This window comes from Bombus flavifrons, chromosome 15, assembly GCF_040668555.2.
Source record: "Bombus flavifrons isolate JBK064 chromosome 15, iyBomFlav1_principal, whole genome shotgun sequence".
Lineage (NCBI taxonomy): Eukaryota > Metazoa > Arthropoda > Insecta > Hymenoptera > Apidae > Bombus > Bombus flavifrons.
Window position 1 is genome coordinate 10,686,494 of NC_138456.1, and position 18,639 is coordinate 10,705,132.

The 18,639-nt window shown below is 43.6% G+C and overlaps 1 protein-coding gene across 3 annotated transcripts in view; it reads left to right on the top strand.

The window, feature by feature from the left end:
- Positions 1-18,639, top strand: part of CycD (cyclin D) — a 135,757-nt gene that overhangs the window by 72,997 nt on the left and 44,121 nt on the right. For all 3 annotated transcript variants that reach the window (XM_069128769.1, XM_069128768.1, XM_069128770.1), the window contains exon 4: positions 15,929-17,780. In XM_069128769.1, coding sequence (XP_068984870.1) covers positions 17,583-17,780 — 198 coding nt within the window. In that variant the 5' untranslated portion in view covers positions 15,929-17,582. The remainder of the gene's footprint in view (positions 1-15,928; positions 17,781-18,639) is intronic.

Sequence of the window (18,639 nt, forward strand, 5' to 3'; positions counted from 1 at the left end):
CCGCATAGTCGCGTACTGCGTTAAATAATTTTCAAATCGCAACTCGCGATTGAAAGTTTGAATTTACGATCGATAAACAGACAACCTTGGCGCGATAATTTTCTGCTGCTACGTCGCCGAACTGCCGGACCGTGGTATGCACCGGAAGCAGCGCGTCGAACGCGCAGAATAACCATTTTCTTGAATTAAATTTGTTTTATCGGTCGGTCAAGGCGGACGCTGATTACGATTCATTCACGTTTGGACGGCGACCACAGGACACGTTTATCAGCGAAAAAGATTAAGTGCCGTGGAACGACAAAAATACACGCGGTCGAGCTGATGCTCTAATTTATATCGTCGGTCGTCGCATATGGTCACGAACATGTGAATCCTGAAGCTCTTTCGGGAGAACAGCTCGAACGAAAGAAAAAAAAGGGAAAAAGTTTGAGTAGAAAACAGATGTTTTCGCTGCCACGAAGCTCGTCATTTAAATATTTTGACGGCCACTCGAAGTCCTCGAGAAGCCCTCCGACTTTCTCGCGCAAAGCTGGAATGCATACGATGCACCTGATAACTCTCTAATGTTTACCAGAGAGGAAATAATCGTTGGCTACGCCGAATCATATCCGTGCGTCTGTCTATGTGTTCTTTTTTTCTCGGTTTTTCGAGTTAACTTCGATTACGACTCGTCGCGTGGGAAATTTTTTTGCGTAGGTAGATGGTATCTGTGATTTTCTCAACTTCTCCGGTCGTTACAGATCACGTTTCGTAGTTTGGAAAATTAGTTCGTCTAATTTGCTCGTTCCGCCCGCCTTTCTCTTCGGAGGTTCCCCTTTCATCCTACCGATCGTCGATGCAACGTAATTAGTCGCTTCGTGCGATCGATCGCGACAAGTATTTAAGGTACTTAGGATTTCGTATTTCAAGATATTTAGGTATTAAAATTACCCTGAAAATGCTAAAATAATTCCGTAAATACTTTGAGAACGATAACTTTGCGTGACACAAAGTCACGGATAGTTCTTATCGAAAGACAGACAGATTGGTATTATCGTCCAAGGCCAGAAACATTTCTTGCACGCGATACTTTGTATCGATACGTCTATATCGTGCGTTATACTTCGTAATAAATTGTAATTTCGCCAAAGATCGCTGAAAGCAAACGTATCCAAACCACCGACCCCGAGTTTCCTACGGAAATACCAACGTACGCGTATCGAGCAAGAAAACCGCCAACATCTCGCGACGCTTTGAAAAAGAAGTAGCAACGGAGATCTGCGATTAAAAGATGACACCGAAACGTCCATCTTTCTCGCTCTAAGTCTCACCTCCGTAAGGATCCACGAATCGGTAGAGGAAAAAACTGGCGAAGAAGCGACGAAGAAGAAAAAGAAGAAGGAGGAGAAGCACCGATGACCACCAAGGAACGACTGGATTCCAGCTCCTCTCCTCCATCGTGGCCGAATTGTCGGCGATGCTGGCAGCGAGAAATATAAAAGGGGAGTGCCCAGACAACGTCGAAATCGAAAGGGATAGCCGACCAGAGTCAGAGTGGCATTTAAAGTCATTTGTACTACGTGACGTAATGAGTGGCTCGTCTGCTGGTACCATGGAAGAAGGGCGACGCGAGATCCAACTAGGAATTCAAAAAGGGCAGGCGGTTCGTCCATTTTCAACATCCTTGAACGTTGTTGTTCGCTCTGAGGATTGTCGGTTCGCGCTGAATCTAAAATTCTAGTGGAAAATCCTCTTAACCTTCTTCGAAATAAATTTACAAAGTTTGGAAAGACGTATTTCGATTTATTGGCTCCCGAGCAACTCCATCGATCGGTTTACTTTCTTCTTTAAGTTTCCTCCAGAGAAGACGTAAGAAAAAATTGCTCGAGCTAAGACACTTTCGTCCATTTGCGTATCGTTAAAGACCAGAGTGTCGGAGATTTAATTTTTGGAGAAACAGGTGGTGTTTTTGGGTTTGGGTGACGTCGGTGAAAGATTTGTCGAGAGGGCCCGATTTTCGAGGAACTCGATCGGTACCGTAGTCTAAGAAGGGTCGTGTTGTGGTAGGCTAGACCGAATCCTAAACGCCCAAACCTTAAATCTAGCCAGATTATAAGAGGGTAACGCCTTTAATCTGACCGCGTTCCAAAGGCTCCGTTAGGGACACCACAGGCCAAAATGAAAACGTACGTCTTTAAAAAGATGAGCAGCATCCGCTTAGGCATTCCGAGGATCACGTTGCGAGTTTGAGAATCCATTTTTCCAATGAGATTCCAATCGAACGGAACGTATTCCGATCGTGTTACGAATAACACTACGGTAAAACCGTTGGCAAATTTTCTTATAAACAACAACGAATCGTATCTTTAGAAGTAAGATCTGGTCTTTTTAAAATTCTTCTTAAAATAAAGTATCGCGTATACGCCACGGATTTTTCCTCCAACGAACTCTATCATCCTCGTGCATATTTTTACTAATTTTTCAAATTTCCTCGAACAGCGAGAGAAAGCATATATGGATTGTACAATGATATTTCTTTGCTAATTTCAAGCTGCCGAATTAAAGCGAGAAACTGCGATCGATTGCGATTATTTGCTCTCGCGATGAAAGAAAATTTGCGTTAGAAACGAGCCATACTCTCGATCGATTTATAAGCGAGAAATCGGAGAAAAGAGAAGAATATTCGTGGCGCGTGCGATTCAGCGCAAAATTTAGCGATCCGTCCATAGATTTGCTGCGAGGACGACCATCGATGACCGGCGAAACGAGTTACAGCATCAGGCCGGTTGTTTCCTGAGAATCCATAAGCGGTTATTCTACAACCTGTGTTCAAAGTACTTTAGTCTACACCTCCTTTGATTTTTGCTCTATGCTAAGAAGAACATTCCACGTTGCCTAGTCATCTCAAGTTAGCGTTGGCATAATGCTCGGGCTTCGCAGACTGGCAAAGACTTGCACTCGACAAAGAGCTTGCTCGGTTATTTACGGTGCGGACTCTTGAAACTGCAACTTTTGTGAAACGAACACGGAGCCTTTGAATTTTCTCGAGGAAACGAGAAACTCGACAGAGTAGCTAAGTGGGAAACGTGTTTAGCGAACTGGACTTCCGAGAGAGACGAAAAACGCTCTCCTTTCGTACATTCCTTTTAATAGATCTACGCATCTAGATACAGAGATTAAGACGATTTTTACCGTTACTTATTTTAAGAATGTTACCGGGGGGAGAAGGAAAATCAAAACGATCTGTACTATTCGTTTATTTAACAAACGTTACCGCAAAAAACGGGAATGCAAACAATACTATTACTTGCTTCAAAAATGGTACCAGAAATGGCAAGGAAATTTGGTCCTAACTAACGTCTGACCCGAGAACAAAAGGATAAAACAAAGATGTACTTCCTCGTAAGCGACATGTAACTTGTTATCACCCGGCATACGGGCCCGAAAAAGAAATCGTTTCTCGCCATGGTGGAAGGGTAACAGCCCGTTAATAAATAAGTAAAGAGACGAAGGAAAGCGTGCAACACACCGGGGGTTAACAAACGCTTCCCCACCACGTTCTACCATTAGTACGTATACCGTCCGTGAACTGTTTCTTGGAAACGAGCGAGAGAACCGGGGCCAACCGAAGAGAAACGACCAAGGAAACCGTCACCAAGGGAAAGAAAAAGAGGATAGTCGGCCGGTTACGTTAGGATAGGTTGGACCGTTCTGTCCGTGGACCCTCCGACTGCCTGGCGCTACGAGTCTAGCTCCGACCAACCTTTAAAGGCGCTCCTACGTAAGCTTATTCGGAAATAACATTTTACTTTACAAAGTCTTCCAGAATTCTATTTCGCTTCGATTTCTCGAATTACTTGAATGAAAATGTGAAATTGTACAGGCATCATCATTGGTCTAGTTAGGTCTCGATCGAATAACTTTTCGCGAGCGACCACCGGTTTTGCTTCGAAAATCCTAATGGTTCCATCGTTCAATTTGAATTTTCCAAGCGATCTTCTACGAAACGTATAATCATTTAACGACAGGAAATTGTTAAAACGTTTCTACCAATTTCATGCTCTCCGTGCAATAACGTTTACGTTGGACGTATGAGAATCGATCTCGTGACTATTGCCGCTACGTCCCACGTAGTCGGGTCGAATTGACCCTGACGAGGGTTAACCTGCCCGCATCGGCTCGTTTCAGCGTCTCCATCGTGCCACATCGGAAAATAGGAAGCACGACGACGGAAGTGGAGCAATGCGGGCATGAAATCGAGTATTTAGCTGACGGCTTCCTTCTGTTTAGGGGGAATCGCGAGTTAAACTTTTGGAAATTATGGCACACTCATCGAAGCCTGAACAATGCGATTAAACATCGTGCACTAGGTAGAATATATTACACGACTCGTGATTTACGATTCATTGTCGATACGCCCGCGTTTAATACACCGCTACGGAGATCTTGCGACGGATAATCCGTAGAATACAAAGTTTCCAGTCGACGAATAAAACGGAATAAAAAAGTTGCGAAGCTTTTGTACAATTATGAAAAAATTACGATAAAAATCGTTGTCTGATTTCATCGTTTGATCTTCGATAGGATCGACTATCTTTGCGAAAGAATGATTTTTCTTAAAAGATCGTGAATTACTTTGTAGTAGAAAACGATACGATACGATTAGCTTCGATTTCTAACGTAAGATCTTTATTTGAGTTAGACGTTGGATAGAAAAATAATACGTTTATTTGATATTGACAATATTAATACGCGATCGTAGTACCTGCGAGTATAAATAAGGGAATCTAATCTTCCAAATATAATACAAAAATGGAATGTAAAGCAAGGAGCGGTCAAATATCAGAGTTTGCAACGGCGCGACATTTTAAAGCGCAAACACGTAAATCTTAAAAACCACGATACGGGTTAAAAACCGAGATAGGACGCGAATATACGTCAAGGTTTAAAAAACTATACGACGTTTTAAATCTCTGTAGACGCGCAACGTAACTCGCCAAGTTTCGATGTAATCTTCGTTTTACGATATCTAACTCTTCATATGGAATTTTTCAAATTCCCCAATCCGATCCTTTCCCATCCGTCTCACGCGTCTCCTTTTTTCCCCAACGTTCCTTGATTACAATTTCACGATCAGTCCTCCGGTAATGATCTTTTATTCTTCTCCTGGAATACCATTTTCTTTTCTCTTTTATTAATTCCTTGGAACACATCTTCCACCGCGATTAGATTTTACGTTTCTCCGGATTTCCTTCTCTCCCTTTTTTTTGTTTCTTCTTTTTCCTCTTTCCAATCCTACCGGATTTCGACGAGTGCCGCAACAAACCGGGACCCTGGTCGTCTTTCTTATAATTTAAACGAAGGGGTCGCATAGCGTCACGCGGCGTATTCCGGAGCCCAGCGCGAGGGAAACGACTCGTCGCGGCGAGACGCGGAGGAACCGTGGAGGGAGCCGGTCGTTCCACGTAGGAAAGATAAGAATGATTTGGGTTGTTTCGTTCAAACGGAAGAAACGTGGATCCGTCGGCAGCGCGAGAAACAGGGACACGCCTTGCATGAAGAACACTTGTGTTACCGGGAAGAATGTGAAATCCAAACACGACACCGGCGTTCGACTATATGTCTGTTGGTAGTCGCTCGTTGTTGGATCGTACTCGAAAACCTCGTGTTCCGTCCGCCGTTACGATCATGTTTTCCCCAATTACTCGAACGTAACATCGACCTTGGAAATTCTCCATCGACGTTGCGTTCGTTTCTCGCAGAAGTTGCCCATGTTTAAAAAATCACGCCAAATCACGTCGAGTTATTTGGTTTCTTCGTTGAGCGCGTATCTCCGGTAAAAACATTTTGCGTTCGGTTTGCCGCGATTGTGGCGCGTGATCATCAAAGGGCACGTCTTAATTAATCGTTATTCGCGATCGACGGAACGCGCCGATCCGTGTCGCTGTACGAGAAAAAAAGATATTCTGGCTTCGATAGGATGATGATATATGCTCGTCGATAGAGTAAAGAGGGCAAAAGCAGACAATTATTTGGCGCCGGCGGCGCCTGGCCATTATCATTACACTCGTGATACAGCCTTGCGCCGGCAAACACGTCGTCGATCGATCGTCTGTAATAAAGATTGCATAAGTGGCTATCATTTGTTGCTAATTACGTGCAACTACATTGGCAATTCTAGTTTCTCTTGCTTTGTCGTTCCATGAGAATGCGGATGAACGTTACGCGTACGAGTTACTATGGAACACACACGCTCCACAGCTCGTAATTATTCGAAAGGCATCGATGCTTAATGGTTATCCTCGTATAATTTAAATTTCAGTAAGACGCAAGATAGAGATAAACAGAGATTTATTCGATCCCCTGCACTCTGTACGGAATATTTTAGTTTGGTCTATTTTGTATCGAAGTGCGGTCCTTCGATGATTGCGTTTATCGAGAAAATACTGTTATAGATTCGATAAAACTAGGCTAGATCGTAGCGTTACTCGTAATGAGAGCCCCTATTTTTACAAACAACACCGTTGTAACACTTGTAACTCTGTATCGAGCGCTCCTTTATCAAAGAACAGCGGAAGCAGTTATCAATGGGGGCCACGATAAGCGACCCCTGATAGATTTAGTTACGAGAGATCGTTAAAAAGGGTGTGGTTATTTAATATCGTATTATCTGACACCATCCCTTTCTTTCGTAACGTCATCGCTTTCCACGAGTATTATTTCCTCTTCCCATAATTTTAAATGTCGTGTCGCCATGTAGAATAGGTTTGTACACGAGCCGTTGACTTTTACGACCTTTAAACTTGGAATTCACAAGTATTCCAAGCTTTGATGCCTGGTAATTACGTGTCTGAATATGTTCTTTCTATTCTTCGTATATTCTATCTGGTTAAAGATCACGAATAGTTTAAATGTATTATATTACAAATTAAAAATTTAGTATTAATAAACGTTAACGAAGAAGCGGAGATAATATAGAAATTCTCTTATAATTCTCTTACAAATTCTACGAATCTTTCGCTCTTTCGAACGTTTTATCACCTGAACGCTCTACCATTCAAACGTTTCACTATCCAAACATTCTACCGCTTAAATATCGTATTGTCCGAAACATCTACCACACACGCGCTAGTATTTTGTAACGAAACGTCGTACTACGAAACGTTATGCTCTCTGAACGATATAGCGTTCAAACTTTCTATTATTTAAACGATACGTTTGATTACTTTGTCGAGACGGTAAACCCACAGCGACCGTATCAACGGTGCATCGTCAACATCTTGAAGTTATCCAAAGAACGTTCGACAAAAGAAATTCTCAACAAAGGAATTGCAAAAGCCTGTAAACTCCAAGTTCCAACGAAATCTCCAGTAATTACGAGACAAGGTGTCTCGAGAATATCCAATGTACACGCAGCTGAAGAAAATCTCTAAAGACGAAGGATCCTGGTACAACCATATCCTCGTAAACCAAACACCTTCGTTTTCAAGGACAACACTCCTCAACAGGATAACGAATCTTGCGAAAAGAGATTAGGACGCGTCGACGACACATGCAAAGCCTCTGATTACGTTCTACGGAAAATTGTGTAAAATCTGCCGGTAAAACGAAAGTACAAGTGGAAAGATGGTCAATTCGAACGACGGACAATTTCTTTCGTTGGATGATTTATCGTTACGGTGCAATCTTTAAAGTCGCTAGCCTCGGGGAGGAAACAGCATCCGTATTTTCTGGACCTTGAGCACAGGTACGTCGGTCATTAACGGCTCAGATACGAAGAACGAAAGCCGTAGGTTCTTCTGTTCGAGGTGAGACTAGATCTCTACAGATCCCTTTATTCGTGCCGCTCTTCCAGATAGACCAAAAGGAATAACAAGGAACGTGCAATTTTTATTTAAACTTCGAAACTGATAGTGTGACCGGGCCTGGTAAGATTTGCGTGCGTTGAAGGTTACATTTTGAATTCATTTGGTCTTTGCAAGGTGTTTTACGATTTTAGAACGGGCATCGTTATACAGATTAATGGTACAAATGTCATAGAGGTTCGTTGTAACGTCGCTCGGTGTATCGTGCGCTTATTGTTAGCAACTTTGAAAGTTTTATCTTCGATTCGAAGAGAATGTAACGGCGAGGAAAGAATTGACAAGGAGCTTGAACGAAGGCGAAGCGATCTACCGATGCCTGGAAATCTACGTCAACAGGCAGCTATAAACATGTCCGAGCTGTAAATTGCTCGTACAGCTTCGAAATTCCAATTTATCCAATTTACGTTGTAGCGACACTAGTCATCGATTATCTCTGAAACTCCTCGTCAAAATTCAGCGTTACCTCGACGAACGTGAACGAACGCGAAGCAAGAGCCGGCATTCCGCGAAACCCTGTTCGTCGATGTATTCATCCGGACTGTCGAAGCAATCAGACCTGCCACGTGTCGCGATCATCCACCTCGATCGGAGGTATACCGCGCCAAAAACGAAGCTGCTGAAAAAATCCACCGCCAAGTCCGAATTAAGATAACCCCCGTCCAATTATCGCGGCTGTCAGCGTGTCTCGATCGTCGGTTATTACTCAAGGCCCAAGGTGAAATACCTCGAAGGCGCGCGTTCTCTCGACCGTGTACACCCGGAGCACCGTCGCGTTCTATTGCGAGAGAAGAGCGGCAAAGCAAACATCTTCCAGCTCTCGAACTCCACGTTCGACGTGCGCACGTACACGCGCACACAGGTCAAACGGACACACGTTTTATACGAGTTCGCGTTCACGTACGATGCGAGAAGACTGGCGCCACAGCGAGGCTTTCAACGGTCGCGACGTTAACCCCCTAGTCACTTATGCAATCGGAAGGCTCATCGAAGGATGTGACACATTATGCAGCCACGTATAAATCATACGGTCAGGGCTGCAGGCATTGGAATTATCGAGCACGCCCACTTACCGACAGATAAGCCAAATACTGGCCGACCCAAGGCGAGCTGCACGAAATCGCGCACTGGTCGATCGTCGCGCTGGGGTGTGCCGAGGTAAGAAGACGTTCTTCCGCGTCGAAATCGACCGAACGATTCGTTTAATCGCCAGCGACAAACATAGTTTTCTTGGAGGTATTTTTCGTCCCGGTTGATTCGAATCTTTGACTATGGAGAGACAACCGGCTGGTTCTAAGAGTAGTTCGTCGAATCGGTCTGTGCGGCTATTAAAATCGTCGGATGTAAGATATACATTCGATTATTATTCAAACGCTCTTCTACGCTGCAACGAAATTGCATAACGCTATCGACAGTTTCGATAAAAATTCCGCGAAACGCTAAGCATCCTTACGAACGTATAGTAGAAGACACGAACGACTCGTCCGTTGAAGATTCCATATTCTACGCATAACACGAACTGTATCGACGTAGCAAGACGAAATATCACGAAAGAACGATTTATTTGAATCGTACGATACGAAAGGAGGAACTAAGGAGATCGGCGCTGTCAGCATGAGACTTCCATCGATTATTGTCGAGCGGTCGATCAACGAGCAAGATAGCTTCTTTGGGGATTCTTTTTCGGAATTTTCGTAAAAACTACACCGGGATTTCGTTCCCAAGACAAGTTCGTGGACTGGCAGCAGCGTTGCTGGCTGAGCAATGGAATGCCACTTTTACCTTAACGGACATTTCCAACGATCCGTCCGGTAAACCAAGCGAACCAAAAGCGAGGGAGCTCGCGAACCACGATGATGTGCCGATAAACACGCTCCCGTTTCGTTTTGCACCTGCTTCGCGGATTCCTTATTTCGGGCGTGTGCGTAAATGAAGTTGCAATAATGATTCATTACGCGGTGCGTTTCGCAGTAACTGGATACGCGGAACCTTGTTAACGCTCGTTTCCGTAACGCTGGCAATTTCTCGTGCGTCGATGAGAACGTCGTCGAACACCGATGTTCAACCGTAAGACGTTTATCGTTCGAAACCGATACAACCGATGGAAAAAAGGCCGTTTAAACGCCCTCGAAGCACTCGTCATCGTTGAAAATTCTTTCACACAGACATCCCGTACGTCGCACAAGCTCCTTCGACGACTCCGAGAAGACGCGGCGCTGCGTCGAGGGGCGTGAACGCGCTCAAAAAAAAAAAAAAAGATTATTTCGCTAGTTAAACGCTAATTAGGCCCCGGGCGGCAATTCGCTCGGTCTGGACGTCGCCGAAACGAGAACGTTGATCCGTCGAAATCAATTTCAAACTTCGAACACAACCACCCGATAAATCGCTTAACGAGGCTCGGCTCACACCGACGTTCTCGTGTTTCCACTCACACGCGGCCAGCGTGTCCGTCGATTTTTTCGTCGCGTATTAACCCTCAAATTCCAATTGCCAGACTCGTCGAATAGGGTAACGCTTGTTGTCAGGATGCTTATAAATGGCGAATTGAAATCTGAGAATGAAAGTTCGATATCGATCGGTAAGAACGAAGAGTGGCGAGATGGAAGAGAAAGCGGGATTATTTGCCGTACGAATTAGCACAGAGGGAATGTGCGTAGAACGTTATATGGAATAATTCTAATAATTGGCACTAATTCGAGCTTGATTGCATTATTAGTCGCGTGGCTAATGGAGTTACTCATTGAATGCGATTGCATCGCGGTGAGTAGGTATTATTAGATGCAATACGCGTTCTTCCATCCAAGCAATTCACGCATCTCACTTTAAGAAAACAACAAATAGATCCGACACGTTGCAACGTATCATCTCTCAAAGTATCGAACATCTCAAAGTAAGTACGATCTTATTTCAGAAAAACATTCATAAATTCTTTTCATTTGTTACTGTAACTAAATTTAATGCGAAACGCAACGAATACGTATACATAGCTGCACCACAAATCATATAGATAGACTCTTATAAACAGTACCGAGTAAGAAGACTTTCTTTGTCCACCCGCATCCATGGCTGCATAAATGTAAATTTAACAATCGCTTATCGGAACGTGTTACACGGCGATAGAGGGCGAACAAGTTCGGTTAAAGACGCCGACTCGAGTTGAAACCGGGTTCACGACTGTAAATGGCTTATTTACCAGGAAGGTGGAACAACTGAAAAATCTTTATTTCGAAGAAAAGACTACTGGTTCCTCTTTAGCTTCTTCTCTCTTTACAGGCTTCTTCCTTCGAACAAAAAAATCTAAGGCGATCGTAGTACGAGGATCGTTGAAAAGCTAAACCAAACTTTGGAAAAAAGAAACTATTTTCCGATTCTATAAGTATTTTTCGTTCGAAATAGAGTTGGAATTTCTCGAGCTGCGATTCATCGTCGATGTTACCCTCGAAACCCTTCGAACCTAACCCTTCGAACTTTACATCTACGTCGAGAAAAGCACAGACGACTATAAAAAAAACAATACTCTTCGAACTACCTACTCTAAATTACGATGCAACGCTTCATGAACGATAAAAAAAGGCAAGCCCTCAAAAAACACTCTTTGCGAGAAGAGAAGAAAAAGAAGCTTGAAAAAGAAGGAACGGAAGAAGCTCGAGAGAAGAAACCAGGTTTCCCACGTGGACGAAAGGTTTTGCGACCGTCAAACGGTTCCAATTGCATCGAAATTCATTTTTTCGTAGGACACGTACGATCCGTGGCTCGCCTCGTGACGAAGAAGCGTTCGAGGCTGGTTTCGAAGGGGAAAAAATTGCAAGGCGTATCGTGAAAGATGGGTAAGCACCAAGCGGAACATTCATGCTCTAGTGAAATTAAATACTAGCGCGGCGAGAGTGCGTATAGAGTATAAAGCCGCCTCGAAGCCATTTAAACGAAGCCGAAGGCGAGGATATTCGCCTGGCTTTCCACCGCCATAAATCTTCGCCCGACGTACCGACCACGTGGTGCAACTGCTATACGATGACCACTTTGTCGCTGCCCTTGTCCAAACGTTGCGCGCACGATTCCCTTCGAAAGTTAAGATTTCGCAAATTGCCTGATTACTGTCAATTATTCTTGCGTTTCTCTGACTCTGTTGGTGATCGAAGATCGACGATCGGATCGTTGGTCATGCATGGCCCTTTATTTCCAGTGGAACAATATTCATCGGCATGGAAGAGTTAAAACGGAGGTGAACGATACCTATAGAAAGAGATTATATGTATTAAAGTAACCGGTGGTTACTAAAAATACACGTTACGTCATTGATATCGTTTTGCCTTGGTAATAAACGTTACATACAATTATTGCGTGTGACCTGTTTATATGAAGCGCCGCCACAATGATTCATAGTTGTGCGTTTCTGCAATTAAAGAACCTATTATACTTGTATTTAATAGGTCTGTTCGTACAACCAGTAATTCTAACGGTTGATTACAATTTCTTGAATAACAGTTTAACGTAGTTACAGCAATCGTTTGTTTTACAACTTATTCGCAACAGCCGCAGCCGTTAATATTTAATTGGTTAAAAATGCGATGCGATCAATGGCCTAGGAATAGATTTAACGTATCGCGTGTCAAGTTTCACGTTTCGATAGGTGATACAAGTTACATAGGAAATATCGCGAGAGTTTATTTTAAGTTGATAATTGTCCTACGTATATATTGTATCGCGAGGAAAGACGCGCGTGTAACTTTAGTAGCAAGAAACGATAACGAATATATTCCATTCATTGTTAAAATTCCATTCTTCGAAGCACACAGGATGTTCTTCTTGTGAGACGCGCGTATATATGCACACAGACACACTGCGATTACTAGGTGCATGCTAGAAATAACGCTAAAGTCTAATTAGTAGGCGAACAATAACGACGAACATGGCGAAAAGTTAATGAATGCAATCGTGTAGTCAATTTGAATTTTAAATTTCATTGATAGCATCTAGAACCAAATGTGAAGAAATAATGGTTAACGCTTTTGGTTAATTAATGCGGTCGGTCTTACGTTTAATATAATTGGCCTGCCAAAAACTGTCAAATACATGGATTAATTGGCTACGTCGGCCAAACGTTTTTTAACTAAAAATATATAAATATCAGAGAATACTAGAAACCTGAATATTCTATTACCATCTTGTTACAGCGTATCGTTATCACAATTATTATAACCGCCAATGTTGGAACGAATCTAGAATATATTAGCTAATGAACGATAGTTCGAAGCAACTGTTCCGACGACGATAGTATCGTACAACCAATAATGAACCAAGACCACAACTTACTCGTGACTCATAGTCGCAATTTGATTGTATGTTTACTCTGACTCGATCATGAGCCACCGTAATACAATCGTGACTACATCACTGTCACTATTGTTTGTCAGCGTCACGACGCTGTCATCCTAACCATGACCATGACCGTCATTATAAAAACAATGCATTTACGATCATTGCTGTTTCGCTTCTAATATCGTTACAAGTATTTCTGCCTTTCCACTTAGTGCTATAAACATTACTATTCTCCTTACTAATAACACCAGTTACGTCGTCATCTCACAATGAGTATCTCAAAAAGCACGATTTAAAGAACGAGAGACTTATTTTCATAAATTTATGTATGACACAGGGCAGTCTCCATCGCGAATTTCAACCTAGATTTCGAAAGATAATGTTTATTATAATTACCATTTATCTCCACTTTCCAACTTATCCGGAGTTGGTCAGCACCGTCGCTGTACCCCTCAAACATTAATAGCAAGAATCAAACGACGAATCGCGGTAGGAAAATATAGAGAAGTTTCTGCGCGTGATAAAAGCGAACGTACGAGAGACTATACCTGCAATTAAAGTTACATTCGAATAATCGCGTTTACGGCGCTCGTCCAACCTAACCGACTGACCAATCATCGAATGGACGATCGAGCGAGCAGCGAGATATCCGGCCATCCGGTTTTCACCGAGCGTCTAATATAAGACGGTCGTGATCGTTCCGATTTACTCGGGCCGTAGTCATAGTACTCCAGCGTAGCACTTATTGTTCAGTCGTTACGACGTCGTCTGGTACGCGCTGCCAACATCCGGTCGCGTAAACTTGCACGCGCGTACGACGCTCGTAGTAAGCTCGTAGTACGCGCAAACGAGCCGAGAAGCCGCGAGTTTCGTGCACGAAGGACATTCCCACTCCTACACGGACCGTTTCTTTCTCCCGTTCAAATTATCCGGCGGAAGTGGCCCTCACTTTCCCTATACACGCTTCAGAAATTTCTCGACTCGGCCAAGAAACAAACGAATAAGCCCGCACTAGGGCTACGTTCGATCGCCGGATACGGAGAGAGGAGGTAGGCCTCTCGCATGCACGGTTCTCGAGCCGTTGGCGATAATGCGATTCTATATTCTGCAGCGACGATAGTAACGTAGCAACGATTCGCGAGCAGTGCCTCCGCACCATGAAATCGGCCAACCAATTTTTATTAATCTTCTAACGACACGGAGGATAGGAAAAATATTTCGCGTTTATTGTTCTTCGAGTACATATGGTCGATACTGTACTATAATAAAACATTTTGTTATTTGTTGGTCATAGGTGATCGTGACGTAACTATATTGTAACAAAAGACGCTTTATCGTTCGTATACATCGCTATGAAGCTATTTTAAAATACGGAGAAGGCTATTAGTTTATTCGAGATAATTTACGATAGAAGTTGATTAAAGTTGCAAGTTTTAAGTCCAGATCCGATTACGTGTTGATTATACGATCTTGAAATTACTACTTACACCCGTTGCATCCTTATACCTGATCACGTGATCTTAGAATTACTCAATCCCATTTATCTTTTCTCTTTCCGTGGTTGCAGAGATCTGCTTCGGAATCGAGGCTATTATTCCATCACGGTGAAAATATGGAACGCTATTTAAAAAACTCAAGGTGACCTCCATACTTCTTAATCCCTTGCAGTTCCACAGAGTAAGATTCCTAACCTATCGTCTTTGGATCTTTCATTTTACATCTACCAACGGTATCATTGTAAATCACTGCTTTGATCTGTTTTGTGATAAAAGAATGGAATTTCTCCGTTTCTCGTCACGTGTATATGGTGTATTACATACACCTGAAGGAAGTCGTTCTCCGTCGAATGGAACGAGAGTCCTTCGACGTTTTCTACCGATATTTTTACCTTTCACAACCGATGAAACGATCGATCAAATTTTACACTTGAAAATGCGAATGAAAAATAACAGAGCATTCGAAAAGAGTGGAAATTTCGATAGCAAAGAGCAAAGTAAAGAATTTCGACATTGTATATCAACGAACAGAAACGAATGAGTCCGGACTTGTCCGAACTCTCTCGAGTCAATATCGGATTGTGATCACATGGAACCCCATGCCACGTTATTAGAAGTTTGAACGTGGTCATGATTTAACGTGGCTATCAAATGTAATAAAATATCATCAAGGAACATGTAACTCGAAGATTTGTTGCAATTCGATGGAAAAATACACTTTAGAAAAATGTTACTCCTAGTGGAACGTTTAAAAAAATTTATCGCTGTAAAATTGCGGTGATCGTAATATTTTGTACAATAAGAATCGAGACGAATGTAGGCAGTTTGTATTTATTAGAATATATACGATAAAGATCCTGTAATGTCCAGAATTTCAACAGGTTTCCTATTATTGATTTGCTAGTGACTCGCGATTTATGGTACTCGTACGAAGGAAAACGTTTCTTACGTAACGTCCACGTGGTATGTATAACGTGGAAAAGAAAGAATAAGATCGATACACGAATATAGCTACTTTGCTTTATACCTGTTAATAATTTTGAGCGTTTATCGCCACAAAATGAAACTTATTCTTCTAATAAAACAGAGTTAACTTCTCGTACGACTATAAATTCTAAAACGAGAAACTTGCAAACGACTCGTCGATTTCGCTCTGCGGCGAAGGAAAAAGATGAATAAAAAGTGGCATTTCGCTGGAAAGGGCAGGGTTTTTTGGTTGCGAGCATTTGAAGGGTTTAAATCCCATGACGAGATATTTCCACCTGTTCGCAGGTTCTAGCGGAAATGCTGAATCTCGCACGGCACCGAAGGGACTAGACTAGACAAATCGTACACATTGAAAAAAGCTTGCCAGGTGACGGAGGGTCGAAAGACGGCAGGTTAGAACGCTACACCTTGGTTCCGTAGATATCGTGGACGTCCCTGAAATAACACGAGACGCCGAAGGTGGCGACCCTGTAGGTGGCAGTCGTGCTGGGTTCCTGTTACACGATGCGAATCCGGCACTGGCGCCCCAGTCATGCCAACCGATGGTGGGGGGACAGTTACGTTTCACGTGACACGCTGGCGCCTTGGTGGTAGGGATCGATCCGTGATCACGTGACCGTTGGCGCCGAGATGGTGGGGACGCACCTACTACCCCTTCGGGAAGAACGAACTGGAGAAGAGCGAACTACGGCAGGAAGACCGGCGGCATTCTGACCTGGTAAGTCGCCAGTGTCGGATCGTGAGAAAGTGGTTAAGACTAAAGCACCGGAGGACATTTAAATCGACCGTGTTAAGCGACAATCGTTTTTAAAAGCGAAACGATTTCGCCGCGAACTGTCTACGACGCGGACGCAGTTGACGGGTTACGAGCTACGCCAAACCAAATTACGCTTATTTATTACAATTCCTACGTCGTACGAACCTTCGACCGATCATTTTTATTCGTTCGCTACCAGTGTGTGTTGACGCGCTATTGTAACGCGTTCGGTTCTTTCTTGCTCTTTATCCTCGATCGAGAGAGACCGTTTCGACGAAACCGAGGATACGCGAAGAAAAACAGAAAGAGTCAAACACAGAAGAAAAGAAGAAAAAAAAAAAGGTACTATACAAGATCGAGAGACCGGTAGCTACTTTGGACAGCGAGAATAGGAGAGACGAAAGTAAAGTGTGTTGTGCATGGAACGCAAGGGATAACAAAATCGGTAGACCAGCTTTTTTTCCACGACTTTGTCGAACCCCGACAGATTCTCGCCGTTGTATACATTGTTTTCGCGTAAACGGCCTTTAGGTGAGTGATATTCGAAGTCATCGCCCGAAACCAAGGTCCTGTTACGTGTATATATACACGCGTACGCACACGTTCGACACGCGTGTATTCCTCTGTTAGTTTTATTTTGTGAAGTGTTGAGCAGTGTCCTGGGCGAGGTAAGCGTCTTGCCGTGCGAATTCGTGCCAACTTCTCTAGCCGTGGCCGTATCTTTACGATCGATTTGTGCATGCTCTGTCTGGTCGCGCCGGTGAAAAACGGTTTGGCAACGTGGCACGTGAATAAAGTGACACCGCGACGACGACGACGACGGCGACGGCGTCGGCGACGGCGCTGAGAAGAGACGGAAAATACGAACGAGAGGGGAAAAATACGTCTGATCTTATACAGCGAGGATTCGTTTCGCGTCGTCAACGACCACCAGAATCTTGACACGTACACACACACACATACACATACACACACACACACACACACACACCGTGCAATAATATCTTCGATCGCGAGCAGCAGCAGCAGCAGCAGCAGCGGCAGCAGTCATCGCATACACAGCCGAGAAAAAGAAGAGAAGGAGGTGGTGGAGGAGGAGGAGGAGGAGAGGTTGTGCCGCCGCCACCGTTTCTCTTTGTCGTGTGTGTGCGTGTTTCGAGAGGTTAGAAACGCCACGGGATCATGGATCTGCTTTGCTGCGAGAACACGGCGGTCGAGCGCAGAGCTTACGCCGATCCTGCCGTACTTGGCGACGACCGTGTGTTGCAGAATCTTCTGAAAACCGAGGAAAGATACGCACCCAGCAGTTCTTACTTCGAGTGCGTGCAGAGGGACATCTCGCCGCTCATGCGCAAGATCGTCGCGGAGTGGATGTTGGAGGTGAGCAACTGTTTCCGGTCCACGTGTCGCCCTTGAATTTTCCAAAATTTTACCATTAACCGAACCTTATCGCCGCTTCTACCATCGTTGCTAGATACGTTACGTTGTCTTTTACACGTCTCGATAGAATTAATAGCACGATCGATGGTATTTTGCGGGAAATCGTTGGTGGAAAAGTCGAAGGAAGCGTGAGACGCGAGTCTCGCGACTTTTTCGATAGTCGAAAGGGTCACGGATTATGTACGCGTCTTATATCGCGATAATTTCCATTGGTTTTAACGAGATTCGTTTCACGCTTTCACGTAGAATGGTAGATTTCGATAACTTGTTAAGTTATTAAATCGCTGTGCAGTGAAAACGAAAAAGAATTACACGTAATTATATATCGGTTATCGTTGTCATTTTATACGGCCTACCAGTAAACACTCGCGTTACGTAAAAGTTGGCAATAATCTCTCTCGCACCAACCATTTCCACGCAACTATTTATTAACAATGTATCGATATAATATATACCGATAGCGTTATCGCTTGTATTATACGTAGAAGCATTAATAAGCTACGATCAATCTCGTTTTAAAGTTCCATCTGCGAATACTTAAATGTCACGACGTCGAGCAGTCGATATACCAGTAGGATGATTTCGTTTGTCATCGAGAACATTAACAGGCCGTAACGCGTAGAGGCGTAGAGTGGTCGAGGTTTTTCATTCGAAAGATATCGCGTGACGAGGAATTCTTTGAATCCAGGGTGTCACAGCCGAGGGAACCTCGTTAACGTCGAGTAGATCGAACAGAAAATTCCGTTATATCGGTGCGTTTGGGTAGCGCATGGAAAGCTCGCGGAACGTAACGTTCGTG